The following is a 21,803-nucleotide window of genomic DNA, read 5'->3' as shown; positions in this document are numbered from 1 at the left end:
TAATAAACTGAGGGAACTTAGCAAGTCCTGTTTATTCAGATTACTCTAGGTGTCTTCATGTCTTCAAGGATAAAGATGTTCATTTCCTCTGGGTATAAGGAGGATATCTCTGGTGTAAGGGTATTATGAACTACTTCAGAGACAAAGGTCAGATAATTATTTCATGGTCTGTTTCAGAGGAGGAGGGTGAGGGAACTATCAAAGAGAACTTCCTGCTTCTGCTGTTTTCTCAAATTCACAAGGGCCAATTTGAGTATAGTGTGTCTAGAACTATATCAAATAAATATCTTTCCAATTATTTCTGAGCATGTCTTCTTTTTTTGTTTGAATCCAGTTTTAAGAAAAATGAACAAAACTTTTTAAAAATATATAAGCCAATTTTAAACCAGTTATTACTTAAAGTCAAAGTTCTTAAAAGTCTTAAGCAGAAAACCTAATTTCTTCTAAAGACTAAGTGAAATATACATGAAATCTCCTTGAAAACATAATCTGTGGCTTTTAGGAGTTTGCCTTGACTGTTATAACAAAAACCAACTAGGAATACACATTTTTTTCCTTATCATAGCTTTCTTTAAAATGACACAACTTATTTTAAATTGAGGGCCTTATTTAGTACAATGCTTACGTGTGTGTGTGTGTGTGTGTGTGTGAGTGTGTGTGTGTGTGTGAGTGTGTGTGTGTGTTTGTGTGTGTGTATAATTTTGTATGAAAATTGACCAAAATTTGCTGATTTAAAAAATTTGTTGTGAAACAGCTTGAATAAATGATGTTAGACTGAAACACTTTTGGCCTCCAAATTCAAACCAACCTGTTTTTAAAGCTTCTTGGAGATAAAGTGAAACTCTGTGAGGCATTTAAGTTAAACATTCCATTGTCTTTTGAGTCACAAACTGCAAGGAAAAACGTAGTTATAGATTCTGAAATAAGGGGCAAGTGCTCTCTGGTTCTGCCATCATATCAACTGTAATTTCTGCACCTGATTAAACACCAACTAGAATTTTAAATATTGTGTCTATTTGAAAAAAGTTTGCCAAATAATAAGAATAGTTTATTGACGTTTTACTATGTGCTAGGCATCGTTCTACGTTCTTTACATGTGGTAATTTATATAATCTTTGCAATAACCCTTTTGGGTTTCTGAGAGATTAATTAACTCACCTGAAACCTCAGAACTAGTTAGTGACAGAACCAGGATTTCAACAGACTATCTGACTTCAGTGTCCATTACCTTACCTCTTAGATATACTCCTTGTCACATCACATTCCATACCCATAAATATAACCAAATGTTTATATATTTTTAAGAGATTGTCATTTCAGTAAACATATCAGTTTAGATCATTTTATAGGGCATACTTAAAAAAATTTAATCCTAATATTGATTGAATAACAATGATAATTAAGGGCCCTATGTTTAAAACCTATGATTATATTAAATTTTAAATTATGAACTATAAAATCTGGCCAGCAGAATGCAATTATGAGGAGTCTTAGTGTACAGTAATCCTTTTAGGACGAGAGACAGAGATATCAGCATTATTAGTATGTAAAGTGAATTACTGAATGAAACTACACAAGAAGAATATTGTTCTGGTGAAGATGACTCGGGAAGAAAACTCACTGATGTACTTGTAAAAAACATCATGTCAGAAAAACCAAGAATCAAAGGGAGCAGCAGCTGGGGATGAGTTTGGGAGCTGTCCAAGAAATGGACAGGTCTGGACAGTACAAACATTTGCAACTGTCAGATTGTTTTCATTTTTTTCAAGGAACTAGGAAATATTCAGCTGAAGGAGTTGTAATGGGAAAGAGGTTTGGAATTGAAGAAAGATGTAAAATATTCCTTATGGAGAATGGGAAATAATGTGCACTGGGGAAGTGTGATAGGCATATCTGATATCATTAAGTATCATTAGAAATTTGTTGTTATGAATGTAACACGTCTTCAGAAAACATGGTTGTGTTTTTTTTTCTTCAGCAATATTCAGCTACTTTAATGTGTGTGTGTGTGTGTGTGTGTGTGTGTGTGTGTGTGTGTGTGTACGTGTTTCAAATCATTAAAGAGGAGAGAGGATATAAGAAAGTAAATGATCATAGTATCTGGGCTGGTTGAGGAGGAAAGCATGAACACGAATTGAGTGATACGTAGTGAAAAGGTGGAGAGACAGAAGGTAACAAAAACAAGAAGACAGTGGTAAATATCCCATGGCAAGAACCTCAGAGGATTTGGGGTTTTTACACTGGGGAAGTCATGATTCCGTGATGGCACTTCCACCACCTGAGGGATGTGAGAGAACCAGTACTTTGAGTTTGCGTGTTCCTCTGGGAAAGCACTGTCAGTCGGGAACAATTTCACCTAAAAGTAGTAAGTCACAGAAACACGTAAAAATGAAGTTTAGGATATAAGGGAATTTGTTGAGTTTGGACCGTGAGTTTCAAATGACAGGATATAATTTGTGGGGAGAAAGGGAAATTGTGGAAAATTAGTTGGTCTAAGAGGTATACAAAAATGTCAGAAGAATGGAAGGAATAGCCTGTAATACCACTTTTTTACATTTTTTTGTTGCCTAAATTTATTATTGTCTGCATGCAGTCACTTACCATCTTGGACAATAGAATCCCACTCATTAGTGATATAAAATTCCCCTCTATGGGTGAGAACACTACTTCTGCTTTGCCTTAGATACATACACATTCTCCCCAACTTCCAGAAAATACCATGATACATAAGTCTTGCAAATCGTGGCTTAAGCCATTCAATTTTGCCAGTATTTGTAAAAGGGGTCTGTAAAATGCTCTGTCATTGAAGGTACTACAGATGATCACTGACTAGCAAATTAAACATGTCACCATATTCCAGATGCACATCCGTTTCCCTCAAATCCAAGCAAGTACCTCCCCTTTAAGCAAAACAAGTTAACAGATCCTTTCAGATTTCAGCTTTTCTCATTCTCCTATTTTTCAGTAGTGTTTTCCAGCAGGAGAGTTAGTTGGTTCTAAAATGATATTTTTTCTTTAAGTCATTTTGAAAGTGCTGAAAGTATACAAGTCGGAGTTACCTAAGACAAAAGACTGTATTCAATCACTGGATTTGTAATTAAAATGTGCAGACAGTATAGTGGTGTGTTAAGCATCTTGAGCCGTTCAGTCCACACTTGAAAATTTCCTAATCTAATTTTCTCTTGGCTGAGAACCAATTGTTGTTGGTTTTCTCCACTACATACAGTTATGTATTCTTAAAAGGTCTGTCATCAAGGTCCCTGGCACTTTTATAAATGTGCTATTTGAGTACGCATTCTGCAATATTCTGGATTACTGCCTATGGAAGTTGATATTTTAAACCAGATACTTCAAAGTGCTAACACAAATATCCTCTTTGTTCCAGAACTGAGACTGACAGTCTAAGGCTATAATTTAAAACTACTTAATTATGAGATTAAGGTAATAAGCCATGAGCATAAAAAGTAATAATTTATTAGCACAAGTATTGACAATATTAGATAATATACTATACATTCCAAGATATGACTCAAAAGGTGGCACATTTTCTTTGTAATAGTCTTCATCATCACAGTGCTCTGATTTTTCTGTCTTCATTGAATTTACTGCATCTTGCCCAATTAGCTGGGGAAAGGTTTCTAAAATTTCCAGGTCTCCCATTCTGTAAGTTTTAACAACGTGCTATAATGCAGCATATTCCTTAATATTCACAGGGATATTTTAGTAAAACTTATGTGCCTATTTGTTTCTACTAGGTTTTCTCTCTCTATTTTAAAGGTTTTAATTTTTTCCACTTTTTTCTGTTAGCTTCCCTGTCCTTTTTCTTTTACTTGCTGATATGCATTTTGAATGCTTTTGCTATTGCAAATATCTTCCTCCAGTCTGTTACCTCTTTGTTAATTTTTCCTTTTATTACAAATATAAATAAATATAAATGTAAACCATCAACTTTTTCCTCTAAGGTATATGTTTTCAAAGTCTTTTAACTGAAATCATTTTAAACTAAGGATTTAAAAATTATTTTTTTCTTCATTCCCCTCCTTCCTTCCCTCCTTTCCTTCCTCCTCTTCCTCCTCCTCCTCCTCCTCTTTCTTTCTCTCTTTCTCTTTCTTTCTTGAGACGGAGTTTCGCTGTGTCGCCATGCTGGAATGCAGTGGCACAATCTTGGCTCACTGCAACCTCTGCCTCCTGGATTCCAGCAATTCTCCTGCCTCAGCCTCCTGTAGCTGGGTCAGGCGCGTGCCACCACATTCAGCTAATTTTTGTATTTTTAGTAGAGACAGAGTTTCACCATGTTGGCCAGGGTGGTCTCTATCTCTTGACCTCGTGATCCACCAGCCTTGGCCTCCCAAAGTGCTGTGATTACAGTTGTGGTCTGCTGCACCTGGCCTTTTATTTTCTATTCTATTTTTTATTTGTCTCACAGTGTTACAGTTCATTTTATGATCTTGTCTTTGTAAGACACTTTTTATTTCTTTATGTAATAAGCCAAGTTTCCAACACAATTGGCTAAATAATCCATCCTTTTTCTGAACATTTATGCTACCACCCTATCCTACATTAAATCTATTTCTGTGCTTTCTCTTCTGTTCCATGGACATGCTTTAGGTTTCTCTAGCATTACTACATTATTACTAGAACTTGATTAATATCTGGTAGGACGACTCCTCCCATTTTGATCATCTCTTGCAAAATTGTTTTAGCTATTCATGAATTTTTATTATTCCTTCACATTAATTTCAGAATCAGTTGTTAAAATTCTTCCAATATATTCCTCTTTTTTAATTAGAACTGCATTAAATATATGGATCACATTGTAAGAACTGCAATGTTTATGAGGTTAAGTCATACCATTCATAGACCTGTCTATCTCTTTTATTGAGGCCTTTCATTATATCCTTTTGTAGATTTTTAAGATTTTTTTCCATTAATATCCATTCATTCTTTGCTGGGTTAATTTCTGTATTAACTCTTTTCGTTTTGTTGCTATTAGGAATGATATCTATTTCCCTTTGATTTTTTAGTTTATTATTGCTAAATAAGAAAATGATATTGATTTTTGCATGTTGATCTTATACCTGACAAACTTATTGAACGCTATTAAATAGTTACAATGATTTTTCATTCCGCTCATTTGTATTTTCTATGGAGATGATCATGTCACATTTAAATAATAAGTTAAAAATTATCTCTATACTTATAAGCTTTATGCCAGTTATTTATTTATTTATTTGGTATTGGATTTGGACCACAATTGAGCTTGTCCAAGGATAACCTACATCCTTGCTTGTGTCCTGAGGTTTAAAATATACATTTTGAAGTTTTTCCATTAAGTATAATGTTTGTTATGGATTTTTTTAAATGCATGATTCTACCAAGTTAAGGAAATTACTATATACTGATTTATATATTTATATAAAATATACATTTTGAAGATTTCCCATTAAGTATAATGTTTGTTATGGATTTTTTTTAAGTGAATGATTCTGCCAAGTTAAGGATATTACTATGTAGTTCTAGTTTTTTAAGCTGTTTTGTATTTTCTTGAAAAATACTAAAGTTCATCAAATAGTTTTTTTTTTTTTAATTTACTTGGGAGTTTTTTTAGACTATTTGTTAGACCATATGGATAGAGTTATTTAACTCTGTTTACTGTCTGGAATAATTCTCATTTGATTATGATGTTTATGCACCATTACCTTTTGTTATTTAATAGCTTGTTTAAGCCTTTTAAGTAAGTTCTGAAGTAAAATGTTATTATAATGTGTTTTTTGTCCTCTGGTAAGAATATTTTTTTGTCCTGACAAGGATAGTTTAAGAGGACAAAAAATACATTATAAAAACTCTTATGAGTCCACTTATAAAAGTTTTTCTTGAAAGAATGAAAAGGAGAATGGAAACAGGCCTTCAACTCATTGACTGTGCTGAAGAAGAAAGCAAGGTTCCTTTATTAAAGAAATCGTCCATGTTTTCTCTAAGTAACATTTTGTTGAGCATCTAATTAGTGTTCTTACTAAAGGCAGAACATTTTTAATGCTAATAAGAGGTTAGTGCTTAAGAACAGATTCAGGAAAGTATAGATTCCTGAAAAATTTTGCTGTTTGCAAATTGAACCGTGATGCAACCTGTACTGCACAGAGGTCATAAAATGTAACTAGTCATGGATAACTCACTTTAACCTGATAGGTTCTAGATCCTAAGAGGCACCCCAAAGGCCAGCAGGCACTTCCTTGGCTCCCTGTGATGGAGCCTAGGCATATTAAAGCAGTGGAAAAGACAGCTCTCAAGAGTTTTGTGCTCAAATCATTAAAATGGTCGTTAAAGCATATTAATAAAGAAGTGCAATGAAGAGCAGAAAGTGATATTATATTCATTTAACTCAGCCCCAAAGCACTGGTCATTATGGGTGCGACGGGCATCTTCCCTCAGACTTGCAGTTGATAGTGACTGTTGTGTTCTTACTAGAGTTTGCAGAGCAATAGGCCTCTCAGGGCGACAGATTCTTATTGAGTAGATCTGTTAGGAGACTGAGGGTGTCAGAAGAGGAATCTTTGATATAAGACTCCCAGTTCCCAGGAGAGACTCAGTTTCACCGAAATAGATACAGATTTAGAGGAGAAAAGACCAAGACATTTTCAGCATTGCAGTGGTGATTGAAATCATTCGATTATCAATGAAGGACTGTGCAAGACAAGACCCAAGGATGGCCAGATATTTTGTTGGCATAGATGTCAAGAAAAGGCAGAATATTGCCAAGAAATGAGGAAGAGAGAGAGAGAGAACAATATAACTTTCTTGAGTGCGAAGGTGCCAGACAAATGGGAGCCCAGCTGGGATTGGCATAGGGAGGATGGAATGCTGACTAGCATGGCTCCACTGGCCCAGCTTTCCATTTAGAGGAAGGCCTGTTGTGCTGGAACTGGGCTGGGGGCGGGGCGGTGTTTGTGGAGGCAGAAGACTTCAAAGCATTCAAGATCTGGGGGTGGCAGGCATCGTATTTGTAAACGGAAGGTAGTTGATATAAGCCAAAAGGAGTTATCATCCTTATATACTCTGTGAAAGGGAAGATGTGCCTCATGTGTGTGATGCAGCTGGGATGTGGAAACAATGAGGAGAAGATGAAGGAGTCTGCATAGCAGTGGGGATGTGTACAATTTAACACCTGGACTCTTACCAGGGGAATAGGAAAGTGATTCTGTAACCAACATTAACATTACTTTGGATTTGTAATCAAAATGGTTCTATGATTTGTCTATGACTATTCACAGATAATTATAAATCCTGGCTTTGTAAGCACCAGCCATTTTACATTTACTTTCTCAAAATGTATTAAATTGGAATTTTCAAATTCTTTATATATAAAAGAAAAGTTTTTCTTTTTTCATTTAGGCCTAACCTACATTAGAAGAAGAATTATTTGTTTAGTTTTAGGTAGCACTTATTTGTAAAGTGGTGTGGAGTTTGAAGCTTTCTTCAAGACAGCAGCAAATAGTTAATTGTTAGGCAGTCATATGCATATAATCATATTTTATTTGTTATTGCTATCAAATTTAACCTTATTATCATCAGAGAATAAACTCCAATTGATGTTAATTCTTAGTATATTTTTGAAGTTGCCGTTTGGCTTAGAATGCATTTGGTTTAAGATTTTTTATTTTGTGATTTGTAGCTTTTTATGTATCTATAAAATTTGATTTCTTTATTTTTTACATATTCTATAATATTTCTTAATGTTTTTCTCATTGGCATCTTTTTAAGAAGATTATCTTTAAAGTTTTTGTAACAATTTGAATTAGGAATAATTATATCTCACTGGGCTTCTGTATTAAATAAGCAGAATTGAGATAGAGCTCTTAAGTAATTAATCAGGTCTGCTCACTGACCAAGTAATAGCTCTTGTGCAGTAGATGTGCAGTGTGACTTTTTTCAAAATCTTTACAAGAAAAATTACAATGAACATTCACTGTTCCATATAAATGATAAATTCAATAATTCAGAGTAGACTTCAAAAGCTCTTACTAATTTGTAACCTTTTAAGGACCATAGGATAATCTTTCCTTGAGTCCATTCAACTCTAAAAAAATTCCAGTGAGATTATTTTATTTATCATGGAGATGAGTCAACTGAAGTTTATAAAGGATAAGATACTTCCAAAAGTTAAATAAACCTTACCTGCTTCCAACTGTGCTGCAGTGCCTTCGATGATTCCATTTGTTGGAATCTTTAATAAGTACAGATGTATTTTAAATACTCAGTTGTGCTTTTCTTGTGTTTTAGTTATTCTCCAAAGCAGTTTATAATCAGTTGTTTATTCAATGAGTGTTTCTGTTGTAAGATGTTGAGAAAGAATATAACAATTTCAACCAGTCAGAGCATGTTTGGCAAGGATTAAAAAGTTATTAATTTCTAGACTTGTTTTACTTAAATTAAAAGTTTGTATAATCTCTAAGCTGAAAAAAGAAATCCTGAGAATAGGTAATATATTTGCATTCCAATGACCATATTTTATCAGCCCCACAGTTACAAGTTCTAAGAAATTCAATAATTCTAGGGCTCAATATAAGTGTAGAAAACATTGGACCTCCAAAAGTGAACCAGGAAACATCGTAAATTTTAATTATAAATATCAATAAATATGGCCACTTGCTAAAAATATTTTATAGATCTTGAAGTGTTACTGGCTAATGTAAGTTTTCACTGATTATAAAATAAAAACTGCTGGAAATAAATATAAATGTGCATATACAGGTATCTTCTCATTTATTTCATTTTTCATATTCGATTTTCAAAGTTTTGAAAAGTCATAAGAAAATAACATTAAGGAATCCATTTCTAGAACTTACATTTCTAATTGACTCTTCAGGAACATTTTACATCTGATGTATGCCTTTTATTCTTTATAGTCAAATGATTACACTTAGCAGAACATTGCAGCTATATAGTGGACTTTTCAACACTAAGGATATAATATATTCATGAATCAAACTTAGATTTCTCAGGTAAACCAAAGAACTTTGGTTATTTCTTTTAGCATCATTAGGAATTTTGGAAATACTTCCATTTCAATTCAGAATATGAAAAGTCAGCATTTACTAAACAAACTAATAATCTAAAAGAAAACATTACTTTATATAAACTGATTCTCTTTAAATGTATGTACTAAAAATCAACTCAGAAAGAGGCAGTGACTCCCTCATCTTCTTTGTATTTCAACTTAATATATAATTTCCAAAATACTTTTAAAAAAACTAATATAAAATTGTGTATGTATTTTTTCCTACAACTCTTTTTTGAGATCAGAAGGTCAATATACAATAGTAGTTATAATAGCAAACATTTATATCGTACTTTTGCACATTAAAATTTTGTATATTTGCATAGTTTTTTGTAGCAAATAGAAGTACCAAGACCTTTTACGTGATACACACAATGGTCCCATGAAGATGTATTTCACAGAAATTTCACAGAAATATGTATATATTCCCATTTCACAGAAATGGGCTATAAGGTGCAATTTGCGCAGCATTGCAGAGTTATTAAAATGCTCAACAGTCGTTCAAATTCAGACAGGCTGGTTTGCAAGTCCGTGTTTTTAGCACTGACACATAGCCTTTTATGCATTAATGTTAATACATAATAATGCAATAATATTATTATCTTATTCAAACATAAGACTCAAATACTGCATGCAGGCATACCTCATTTTATTGTGCTTCTCTTTATTTGTATTAATACTTCCCAGATATTGCATTTTTTTACAAATGGTAAGTTTGTAACAACTCTGTCTCAAGCAAGTCTGTCAGTGCCATTTTCCCAACAGCATGTGCTTACTTCATGTATTTATGTCACGTTTTGGTAATTCTCACAATATGTCAAACTTTTTCATTTTTATTATATCTGTTAGGGTTATCTGTGATTACTGATCTTGATGTTACTATTGTAATTGTTTTAGGGCACCGTGAACCACACCCATATAAGACAGCAAACTTAGTCAATAAATGTGTGTGTTCTGACTGTTCCATCTACTAGCCATTCTTCCGTCTCTCCCTCTCGCTCTTCTTTGGTTCCCCTATTCCCTGAGACACAACAATATGGAAATTAGGCTGATTAATAACCCTACAATGGCTTGTAAGTGTTCAAGTGAAAGGAAGTGTTTCTCACTTTAAATCAAAAGCCAGAAACCATTAAGATTAGGGAAGAAACCATGTTGAAAGCTGAGATAGGCTGAAAGCTAATCCTCATACCAGTTAGCCAAGTTGTGAATGCAAAGGAAGATTCTTGAAGGAAATTAAAAGTGCTCATCCAGTGAACACATGAATGATAAGAAAGCCTAACAGCCTTATTACTGATATAGAGAAAGTTTTAGTGGTCTTTTTAGAAGATCAAACCAGTGTCAACAATCTCTAAAGTCAAAGCCTAATCCAGAGCAAGGCCCTAACTCTCTTCAGTTCTATGAAGGCTGAGAGGGGTGAGAAAGCTGTAGAAGAAAAGTTTGTTTGAAGCTGGCAGAGGTTGGTTCATAAGATTCAAGGAAAGCCATCTCCATAACATGGAAGTGCAAGGTGAAGCAGCAAGTGCTGATTTAGAAGCTGCGGCAAATTATCCAGAAGATATAGTTAACATCATTGATGAAAGTGGCTACACTAAACAACAGATTTTCCATGTAGATAAAACAGCCTTCTATTGGAAGAAGATGCCATCTGGAATTTTATTAGCTGGAGAGAAGAGGTCATTGTCTGGCTTCAAGGCTTCCAATCTTCAAATAATAGACTGAATCTCTTGTTAGGAGCTAATGCAGCTGGTGAATGTAAGTTGAAGCCAGTGCTTACTTATCATTCTGAAAATTTTTAGAATTATGTTAAATATACTCTATCTGTGTTCTATAAATGGAACAACAAAGCCTGGATGACAGCAGACCTATTTACACATGGTTCATTGAACACTTTAAGCCCACCATTGAGACCTACTGCTCAGAAAAAAAAAAAAAAAAAATCCCTTCAAAATATTACTGCTCCCTGACAAGGCACATTTCACCCAAGAACTCTGATAGATATATACAAGGAGATTAATGTTTTTATACCTGCTAACACAGCATCCATTACGCAGCCCATGGATCAATAATTAATTTCTACTTTAAAGGGTTTCTACTTAAGAAATAAATTTTTTAAGGCTAGAGTTGACATAGTGATTCCTTTGATGGATCTGGAGAAACAAAATTGAAAACCTTCTGGAAAGTATTAACTATTGTAGATGCCATTAAGAACATTTGTGATTCATGGGAGGAGGCAAAATGTTTACATTAATAGGATTTTGGAAGAATTTAAGTCCAACGCTTATGGATGAATGAGGAGCTCAAGACTTCAGAGGAGGAAATAACTACAGATGTGGTGGAAATAACAAGATAAGTAGAATTTGAAGTGGATCCAGAAAATGTCACTAAATTTCTGCAATTTCATCATCGAATTTGAACATTTGAAGAGTTGCTTCTTATGGTTCAGCAAAGAAAGTGGTTTCTTGAGATAGTATCTACTCCTGGTAAGGATGCTGTGAACATTGCTGAAATGACAACGGATTTAGAATATTACATATTTAGTTGATAAAGCAGCAACAACGTTTGAGAGGATTGACTCCAATTTTGAAAGAAGTTCTACTGTGAGAAAAATGCTATCATACAGCATGACATACTACAGAGAAATATTTCATGAAAGGAAGAGTCAATCAATGTGGTAAACTTCACTGTGATCTTATTTTAAGAAATTTCCGTAGCTCCCCTAACCCTTAGAAACTCATCACCCTAATCAGTCAGCAGCTTTTAACATCCAGCCAAGACTCTCCATCAGTAAAAGTATTAGAACTTGCTGAAGCCTCAGATAATTGGTAACATTTTTTAAACAATATTTTTAAATTAAGATATGTACAGTGTTTTACTCTATTGCATACTTAATAGACTATAGTATAATATAAACATAACTTTTATATGCACTGGACAACCCCAAAATTTGTGACTCACTTTATTGTGATGGTCTGGAACTGAGCCTACAGTATCTCTGAGATATGCCTGTATCTTATTTGTATGCAGTCTACCAATTAGTTTTTGTAAATCTGATAGAGAGGGATACTAAATTGTAATAAGTATGTAATTGTATAAATTGAGTACAATTTAATACTTCATTATTCATTCTCCTTATTGATACCCTTAACTTCTCTCGCATGTAAATTAATTCTTTGATCATAATATATTGAGTTAAAGAAATTCATATAACTGAGTTGTAGAGGAAGCATAACCTATATAACATTGAATTGCAGAGAAATTAAAATTTTGGCTGTCATTGATTTGATATTTATTGAGCTTAATTTATTATACTCAGCTTTTCCTAATTTCAGACTTACCTTATTCATAAGCAGCACACAATATATTATTTAAAATTTAATATTGCTGTCTTGCTTTCAAATTTGCAGTATTATGATGGGATTATTGAGTCATAGGAATAAAATGTTTATGAAATATTCTAAAATGTTTGTGGTGTATTCTAAACCATTTATTTTATTTATTTGGTTCATTTCATTCTCCTTTTAATACATTTCCTATGAACAAAACACAGGAATATAGCTTTTGGTAGTAATATTTAAATAGCAATAAAATTAATAGTTGAAATATAATGATGTTCTCTGTTGTTTATAATTTTATATGTATATTATGTTTCATGTTTTTTGAAGAATTTTTAGTATTTTTAATCCTTATTGATTTATATGATCATAGAGAAAAAAATTGTTTATATTTTACTCAGAACCATTGAATTGAATTTTAAATGCCAGGCCAGGTGCAGTGGCTCATGCCTGTAATCCCAGCATTTTGGGAGGCCAAGGCGGGTAGGTCATGAGGTCAGGAGTTCTAGACCATTCTGGCCAACACAGTGAACTCTGTCTCTACTAAAAATACAAAAAGCTGGGTGTGGTGGTGTGCATCCGTAATCCCAGCTACTTGGGAGGTTGAGGCAGGAGAAACACGTGAACCTAGGAGACAAAGATTGTAGTGACCCAAGATGGCACCATTGCGCTTTAGCCCAGGTGATAGTGCAAGACTCCGTCTCAAAAAAAAAAAAAAAAAAAAAAAAAAAAAAAAAAAAAAAAAAAAAAAATTGAAATTATTTTTCCTTTTAATCTTCCTATAGTGGTGAACAAAGAAAAATATAATAATATAATTTCAGGATGGTATAGTCCCATCAACAACATAAGGTACATCTGGAACAAATATTAAGCTGTCAAGATTTCTGTCATAAGTATAACCATTCGATTGAGCCTTTTTAACGCAATAGGATAAAAGATGAAATGTTTAGACTTTTTTTTCTGATCAGGATAAAAGATGAAATGTTTAGACTTTTTTTCTGATCACTAATCTAGCCATGCTATCTTAAATATCCTTAAACCACTGGGTAGCAAATCACTCACTGTGATCTTAGATATATATTGTAATGTTGCCAATCTATTCATGTAATATACGTCTGACCAACTTAAAACTTTAATAACATATCCCATGTAAAACATACTTTCTCTACTACCTGCTAAGATTTGTGACTAGGGAATTAGTATAAGAAAAGCTGTGTCTTCTTTCTACTATTTAATATATTCTGTGAATACTGCAATCCTAAAATGGCCTTGATTTCACCCTTGAATTTTTAAGGACTTGGAACAAGTGGGCTGGTAGTATGGCAAAGCAGTGCCTCTTAGATCACTTCTAAGTAAAGCTTTCAAAAGTCCTTTATCTCAGGTTACTGCTGGCTTCTTTTAGAATAAGGGTAACTGAATCTTCTTAGTTCTCAACTTGGAAGCCTCGTTGTTGATTGAGGAAAAGCCCACCCAACATGCAGCTGCCTTAGTATTTATTACCTATTTTTCTTCTATGAGGAATAGTTTTATCTTGAGAAATCCATAAGTCACCACTTATAAATGATAAGATAACCTATTAAGTTCCTCTTAACATTTGCTAAGAGCATATTAGGTCTTTGCATCCACATTTTTATCAAATTCATAAATATACTCCAGTAAAATTGTTTTAGCCATACAACGTGTAATCGTATTTTATTTGAATGGACTATCACTGATAAATCAGAATAAAAATTGTTTGCTTGTCAAAACTCTGTGGATTTGCATTTCGAATTAAAAAAAAAAAAAAAAGAATCAACAACGTGGCAACACTACCACCAATTTAATTTGGATTTGGTAGAGGGAAACTATAAAACTAGGTAATCTAGGCCAGTAGAATATTTGACAAAAAATGATGGAAGGTACTCACATATAGTAGGTAATCTTCAGTGATCTTTAGATTTTCAATCATTGTGTATTACTTATCTCATTATTGGGATAAAATAAATGCTTGATTAATTATTGTACAAATCAAGCCACTGTAAAAAACAAAACAAAACAAAACAAAAAAAACTCTAAAACATTATGCCTTATACTCTATTTTATGAGAGCCTATAAGTAGGTAGTCTAAATTTAATCTTTCAGCTCCACATAAATAACAGCTTCCATTATGGTGCCTAAGGCTCTGAATCACTTTCTTCTAGTCAAAGAACAGCAGCATATGGTAAAGAGGAGACCAATTCCAATCCTTTAATTGGCAAGACCCAGAAATGCCACAGTTCACTCTGGCCACATCCCAGTGGACACGACTTCTGCATATGACTATGGTAAACTATAAGTGAAGCTGGAGTTGCTGTCGTCTTTGTAATTGGATAGAGCAACTAGCTGGTCCCCACCACTTGATAAAAACTGCTGAATTACAACCTGATATCTCTATTTTTTGATATTTCTTATTAAAAGCAAAACATATGTCACCTCACCAGTTATATTGCAAACTTTATATTTTAATTTTTTAAAACATTTGTATAGTACAGAAATAGAGAACGAAACACAGGCGGGGGAAGAAATGGGAAGATGTATGTCAGATACAAAGGAGTAGATGTGTAGGATGAACAAGTCTAGAGACGTAATGTGTATGAGGACTATAGGTAATAAAATTGTATTGTGTATGGGATTCATGCTAAATGAGTAGATTTTAGTTGCCCTGCTGCAAAAATAAAAACTGGTACCTATGTGAGATGATGGATATGTTTATTTGCTTCAATATAGTAACCATTTTACTATCTATGTGTATCCCACAGCAACATGTTTTATAACCAAAATATACATCATGAAATTTATTTAAAATATATACAAAGCTTAATCCATTTTGTAGAGCATTTTTGCATGTATGCCTATGTGTCAACCTCTATAACTTTCTTTGCTTGACATTGTACTATACAAATTAAGGTAGAATTATTCAAATCATTAAGTGGACATCACAGATGGAGTATACTGATGCAATGGGAATGCTTATAATTTAATAAATATCACATTATTATGTTTTATAACTTTTTGATAGTAATATAAGTACAGGATTTTTCTTTCTAGGCCTGTTTTACAAGTGATAAATACCATCAATTCTTACAAATTCTTCTCTCTATATCTTTCACACATCCATGGAATTATGTAACTATCTCTTGGATTTCCGCTTCTTGCCTTAAAACTGTCTTTGAATGTCCATAATTAAGTCCAGTACTGTCCAATAGAACTTTCTGTGATGATGGACATGTCCATTATGGTAGCTACTAACTATATGAAGCTTTTGAGTAATTGTGATGTGACTGGTGTAACTGAGGAACTGAATTTTAAACTTAATTTTATTTAATGAATTTAAATGTAAATAGCCACACATAACTAGTAATCTCCCCAATGGACGTATAGTTGTAGTCACTCTGTGCTTTGTTTACCAACTTATTTCAGCCACATCTATTTTACTGCATCATACTGCCCCTGAAATATTCTTAAATATTTACTTACTCAACATTTATGTATTTGGGGTTTTATTCTCTGGGTGAGAAATTTTGTATTTTCGGTGTGGTTTTATCCTAGCTTTAAATAGCCTAATAATAATAACCGTATATAATATTTATTGAAGACATTTTGTGTTAGACACGGTTCTGAGCATTTTATTCACAATAAATTGTTTCATCATCACAAGAAACTTGCATTTTAATTATCACCATCTTATATATGTATAAATGGACACACCATAGGTTAATTAATTTTCGCCCAAGATCAAATAGGTAGCTAGTAAGTGGTTGAGCTAGGATGTAAACCTCAGGCAAACTGGCTTCAAATACCATTCTGTATTATCTCATCATTCTGGAGAGTGAGTTTTCATCAGTGGTTCTCTTTTATTCAAAATACAACACAGTTGGGGCCTTTCTAGGAGCTTTATTTGTGTATACATAATATAGGAAACTACCTTGCCTCTGGCAAGAGAGAATAGAAAGGAAGAGTTTCTCTTCTTTCTTTTTCTTATCACAATTGTCTAAGAGGAAACTGTGTTTTTAAAAATTGATCCAAAACATTCCTTATCTTTGCTAATTGAGTATTAGGACCTCATTTTATCCAAATGATATTAAATAAATTAGTAAACATAAGTGACAATAAGCAGGTGCTGCATGTTTGTTCCTATGGCTACAAAAGATTATTCAGGTTTTTCTATCTCAGAACACAAACAGAAAGAGTTTTAAAGTACTCAAGATAGATTATTTTCAAAGGGTTGTAATGTTAAGATTTAACTCAGGTCAATCACCTCCAAGTTAAAATTACTTAGAAGCATACTGTCCATAATTAAGTAATCTTACCTACTAATATTACAGAATAAGAATACCTTTCGGTGACATGAAATCTGTCATTTTAAGCATACCCCCAAGCCTTTTCAAGATTGCTCATAAAATTTCTCATTCTCTAGAGAAATGTGATCTCTAAGAAATAAATGTCTCTGTCAAGTCACAAGTAATATGAGCACATGATAAAAAAATGGAATTTTGAGTCTTATAAGGGATATTGCAGTATTATAAAATTGCTTTTATTTCTTGTTATTTAAGTTCTCATGGTCATTTTAGGATTTACCTTCTGGATATAAAAGATTATGATTTCTTTCAGGGAGGTGGGGGTCAGAGGCCTTTGGGGACCAGGAGAATATTTTTCATATGAAATTCTTTGTCATAAAATGCTAATGTTGGTGTTCTTGTCTTTATGTCTATGCATTCTTTAGCTATGAGGATAACAGACCCTTCATCAAGTAAGAATGACCTGAATGGCTGATAAATTCCATTTATCAGTGTGGTCCCATGAACCAGCTGTCAGATCAGTACTGAAAAATCATTAGAGCTTCTGTCATTCACATTGAGGCAGAAGAGCAAACTGTGCAGGAAAATAATCTGGCATATAACTTACATGCAGAATAAATATGCTGCAGGTGTATTGCCAAAAAAAAGTTTCTGCTTCACCTCTGTTAATTGGATATCACCTGAATTCAGTGCCACAGCAATAGCAATTTTCTGTGGTACAGACTTGTTTCGCTTTTAATAGCTTCCCTCTTTCATTGTGATGTCTTCCTCTGTGCCACATATGTCCACTTTTCTGTTGTTTGTTTGGGCATCATTCATCTAAAATTATTTTCTCATTTGCTGGTATATCTTCAAAATGATCTTACGGGTATAAAACTACCCAATTGCAGTTGATATTAATTAATTGCTATACTAAATATAAAAATTTAAAAATTCCTTCAAAATTAATTTTTACATATGCAAAATTTCAAATTTGACACCGGTCACTTGATTAATGATCTAATCTGTAAGAATATATTTCAGTTTCTGAAATAAAGCTACAAGTCTGTACTAATCTAATAATTATAAACATAAATGTTAACATTTGGACACTTTCCCCATGCGTATTTTAAAATTACAAGTCCTGCAAGAATAAACTAAGATTGGCAACCGATGGGCAACCTTGCTGAGACTTTCAGTTTGTTCTTCTGGTGAAGAGTCCTTTGTTTTCATTTTTCTCCAGTGCCATTTCACTTCTTCATGCTTTTGCTTTTTAATTTTTAAATTTTTTTTTATTTTTAAGAAATCGGGGCTCATTGCAGTTTTCTGCCATTCAACCCTTGGGCCCATCATGTGTTTTCCAGTGGATAATACCTGACTTCAGTATTTGATCCTATTATTTTGTTTATAAATCGATATTGCAATATTGCCTTGATTTAATGGCAATTCTTATTTTTTCTTTTTCCAACTTGGTCTGTAAGAAGCTGAGAGCTTTTCCTTAAAAGTTAGTGTACTTCTAAATCCAATTGTAGAAAAAAATATTCACACCTAAAATGTTTTCTAATTCATATAAGCAAATGTGTAACATGTAATAGCAGAACTTCTTTAGAGATTCTTTATTCAAGAATGTTGATGTTTTCAATTAAACATGTTAAATTTAGTGGGCATTTAAACATGAAATATAGTGGCTGATTGTTATGGGAGAAAAATAGTAAATATAATTAATTTTAGTAAGACTTTAATAATTAACTACTATGGGACCATATCTTTCTTAAGATTCAATTCTCTCTAAATAACAAATTTAACTCAGCTTCAGATTATGATAAACATATATGGTTTTCCCCTTCATTTCACAAAGCTTCAATCTCTGTAAATATATCTTTCTGAGACAATATAAGTGTAGGATAATAATCTGCTGAAAAGAAATATGAATATACCCTATTCAAGGAAGATGTGCTGGGAATAAAGAGGTTGGGTTTATTAGCGTATAGAGATCTCTACTGATTTGGTCCTGTTCTCCCATATACTTAGGAGTTGAGAAGGATTTCATTTCAATTATGAGTCCCAGTGGTTGCAAGAATTCGTTTTCTCTTGTTATTCAATACATAACTTAACCACAAATACATGAATTTTGATACCTGCTTATACTTTTGCAAATGACAGCTTGGAGGAAACTAAGAGAATGGAGTGGGAATGCGAACTTGTCTTTCATTCTATACTACTCCGTTCATACCGCTCCATCTTCATTCTCAGCTTCATCTTCTCCCTTGAGTTTCCAGACACTTCAAAGAAGTGAAGCTTCCCTTAGCCTTCAAAAAATTTTTCAGCAAAGATGCCATATGACTGATTTCTAAAATCTACTGCAACATAGCATAGAAGAGAGTGATCCAAAAACTGAAGAAGAGTAAAAACAGTGCTTCCACTAGAGTGGAGCTACGTTTTTCCATCTATCCCTGATGCTTACTCTCTGTAACTATAGAATTAGACAAATAGGGCTTATTAAATTCATACGTGTACTTCAAATGCATGTATTTCCTCATAATATGACTGATATTTTTGACAATAAACACTAAAATTTTTGTGGAAAAAGAGGAAATTTTAAAAAATGAGATAAAAATGTATCAGAAGCAGCACTAATAGAGGGAAATCAAACAAATGTTGCCACTGTGAGACCAGTGAAGACAAACGTAGCTTTATAGCCTGCTTTCCTCTTGCCATTTGCCATAATTACACCTCATGCCATTTGCATATGCGCTGCAAATACATGAATAATTTATGGTATAAATCTGCTTTTGCTTAAATTAATTTCTGTGTTCGTAACATTTTCATTCATGTATATCTCCTCAAGCTTGAAAACTTGTAGTCTCATTAAAATCTTAAAGTACTTACACCACCTGTCTTACATTTTCTGTCAATAAAAGTTACTGTAACATTCTTTTCAGTGTTGTATTGTTGATTTGATATGGTTGTTAATTAAAGACCAATTGTTTGATAACCATTAATTTTTTTCTTCTCTCTACAGGTCATGGGTTATAGGTGCAATAGCTCTTCTCTGCCTATTAGGATTGACCTGGGCCTTTGGACTCATGTATATTAATGAAAGCACAGTCATCATGGCGTATCTCTTCACCATTTTCAATTCTCTACAGGGAATGTTTATATTTATTTTCCATTGTGTCCTACAGAAGAAGGTAAGCTAGAATTTTTTTTTAAAATATAAATGGCATACATCTCATGATAGCAAAGTACTCATAACATATTCTAATATATTATTCTTGATATGTTTGTCTACAAGAAATAAAGATACTCATCTTTTATAATAGTAAAGCAAAACAAGCACAAAATACAAGCATAATAGTTGGTGAGAGTGTCCAACAGTAGAAACAATTAAAACAGTTTCTGATTTGAACAATGAACAAAAATTATCGTCTTCTAGATTTGACTTTAAAGTCTTTAATATTCCCATTGGTGGACAAATGGAATTTGTGTATTAGGAAGTAACTATTTTCTAAAAATATTGTGGAGCCATGAGATACACACACACACACACACACACACACACACACACGCACACACATACACACACATGTATCATGGATATGTATCATGGAGATATATGTGTGTATATGTGTATATATTTCTGTTTCTTCAAATACTAGTTGACATTTGAAAATATAAATATCTACACAGTTTATGGTAAAATAATATACATTTATATTTTTTGAATGAATAATGGAATACTTAATAATGGTCTCTATATTTCGTTCTTTTAAGAGCATTGATTATGAAATCTAAGAGTTGAATGATTAGAATACAGTTTTTTACGCTTATCTATTTTTGCAAATGTTTACATTTGCAAGGACATAAAATATATACATTTCAAAGTTAATTTTAAATACCAAATATTTTTATTACATTTTTTTTAAATCCCAAGATTCATTTTCCAGTCTTAGGCACTTTAACTTTATTTAAAATGTGGTCTTGATTGGTCCAGTCACAAAAACCCCAAACCAGATTGCCTAAGTTTGAATCTCTCTGTTCTTCCATTGAAAAACTTGTGTGACTTTTTGGCAAGTCAATTAACTTCCCTATGTCTCCGTTTACTCATGTGTGACATGGAGGAGATAAAAATAATTATAAAATATTCAAAAAGATAGCTCTGAAAGTGAGGTAGAAAATTATTTTTTAAATTTATGAGAAAGAAACAATAAGATTTATAATGTGTCTTTGGAAAACAAAGGAAATAGAAAGTAAAGACATCTCTTTCTAGGATTTTTAGTTTTAGAGACTGGTGGGACCAAAATAAGAAGTTGAAAAGAGTGTTCTCTTGTCAAGATGGACAAACATAAAACAAAACACTTCTCTGTTTCAGTTTTACATGGTGATAGATACCTAAAATATGTTGACATGATCACAAATACAGAATAGAATAGTAATGATGAGTCAGGCTTCTAAATGTAGGTTACAGAAAAGAAAAGAGCTTACATTAGAATGGATGGATTCTAATCTAATTGATTAGAATTCCCCTTAAAAAGAGGTTGTTTTAAAATAGATGAACCCTCCCAATAATTAATGTGTACAACCCGCAAATTACAGAAGCCTAACTGAGCATATGTTTACGTTTTACTCATTGCCTGATGAATGGGGTTGCCCCATGAAGGGTTATAGGCTGATAAAGATTCAAACAACCTCAGTCTATGATTTTATAGTCCTCTTGGGTTTTGACATCCAACAGCAAGTCTGGGAAAGAGAAAGACGATTTTGTGTTAAAGATTTGAAAGTGGCTCACATGGCATCTGCTCATTTTTTTTTTTTTTATCAGATAGGACTCTATCATTGGTACCACCTAAACTGCAAGGGAGACAGAAAAACATAGTATAGCTTTATACTCAGAAAGAGAAGACATTGCATATGGTGACTAGATGGCAGACCGCCACTCATAATGTATTTAAAGAATAGGAGACATGTAAATGGTAAGTGAGAATAGAGTTGGAAGGAAGAATGAGAATCGAGATGATACACTGAATTAAAGATAGGAGAAAACGTCAAGAAAAAGACAGTGGTTGACATTCTAAAAGACTTCAGAGAAGTGAGAGATACTAAAACTTGAAAAAATGTCTA

The 21,803-nt window shown here is 33.0% G+C and overlaps 1 protein-coding gene and 1 long non-coding RNA gene across 30 annotated transcripts in view; one reads left to right on the top strand and one right to left on the bottom strand.

Moving 5' to 3' along the window:
* The window catches only part of ADGRL3 (adhesion G protein-coupled receptor L3), a 559,234-nt gene that overhangs the window by 498,945 nt on the left and 38,486 nt on the right, over window positions 1-21,803 (top strand). For 17 of the 29 annotated variants that reach the window (XM_017541414.2, XM_017541407.2, XM_017541408.2 and 14 more), the window contains 2 exons: window positions 17,129-17,155; window positions 19,705-19,873. In XM_017541414.2, coding sequence (XP_017396903.1) covers window positions 17,129-17,155; window positions 19,705-19,873 — 196 coding nt within the window. The remainder of the gene's footprint in view (window positions 1-17,128; window positions 17,156-19,704; window positions 19,874-21,803) is intronic. The other 12 variants (XM_017541409.2, XM_037743054.1, XM_037743055.1 and 9 more) reach the window with 1 other exon arrangement.
* LOC119473117 overlaps window positions 1-21,803 on the bottom strand; it is a 54,012-nt gene that overhangs the window by 15,553 nt on the left and 16,656 nt on the right. The gene's annotated exons all lie outside the window — the stretch shown is intronic.

The sequence above is a fragment of the Cebus imitator genome, unplaced genomic scaffold (assembly GCF_001604975.1).
Source record: "Cebus imitator isolate Cc_AM_T3 unplaced genomic scaffold, Cebus_imitator-1.0 Scaffold133, whole genome shotgun sequence".
NCBI lineage: Eukaryota > Metazoa > Chordata > Mammalia > Primates > Cebidae > Cebus > Cebus imitator.
This window is presented reverse-complemented; position numbering and strand designations above follow the sequence as displayed.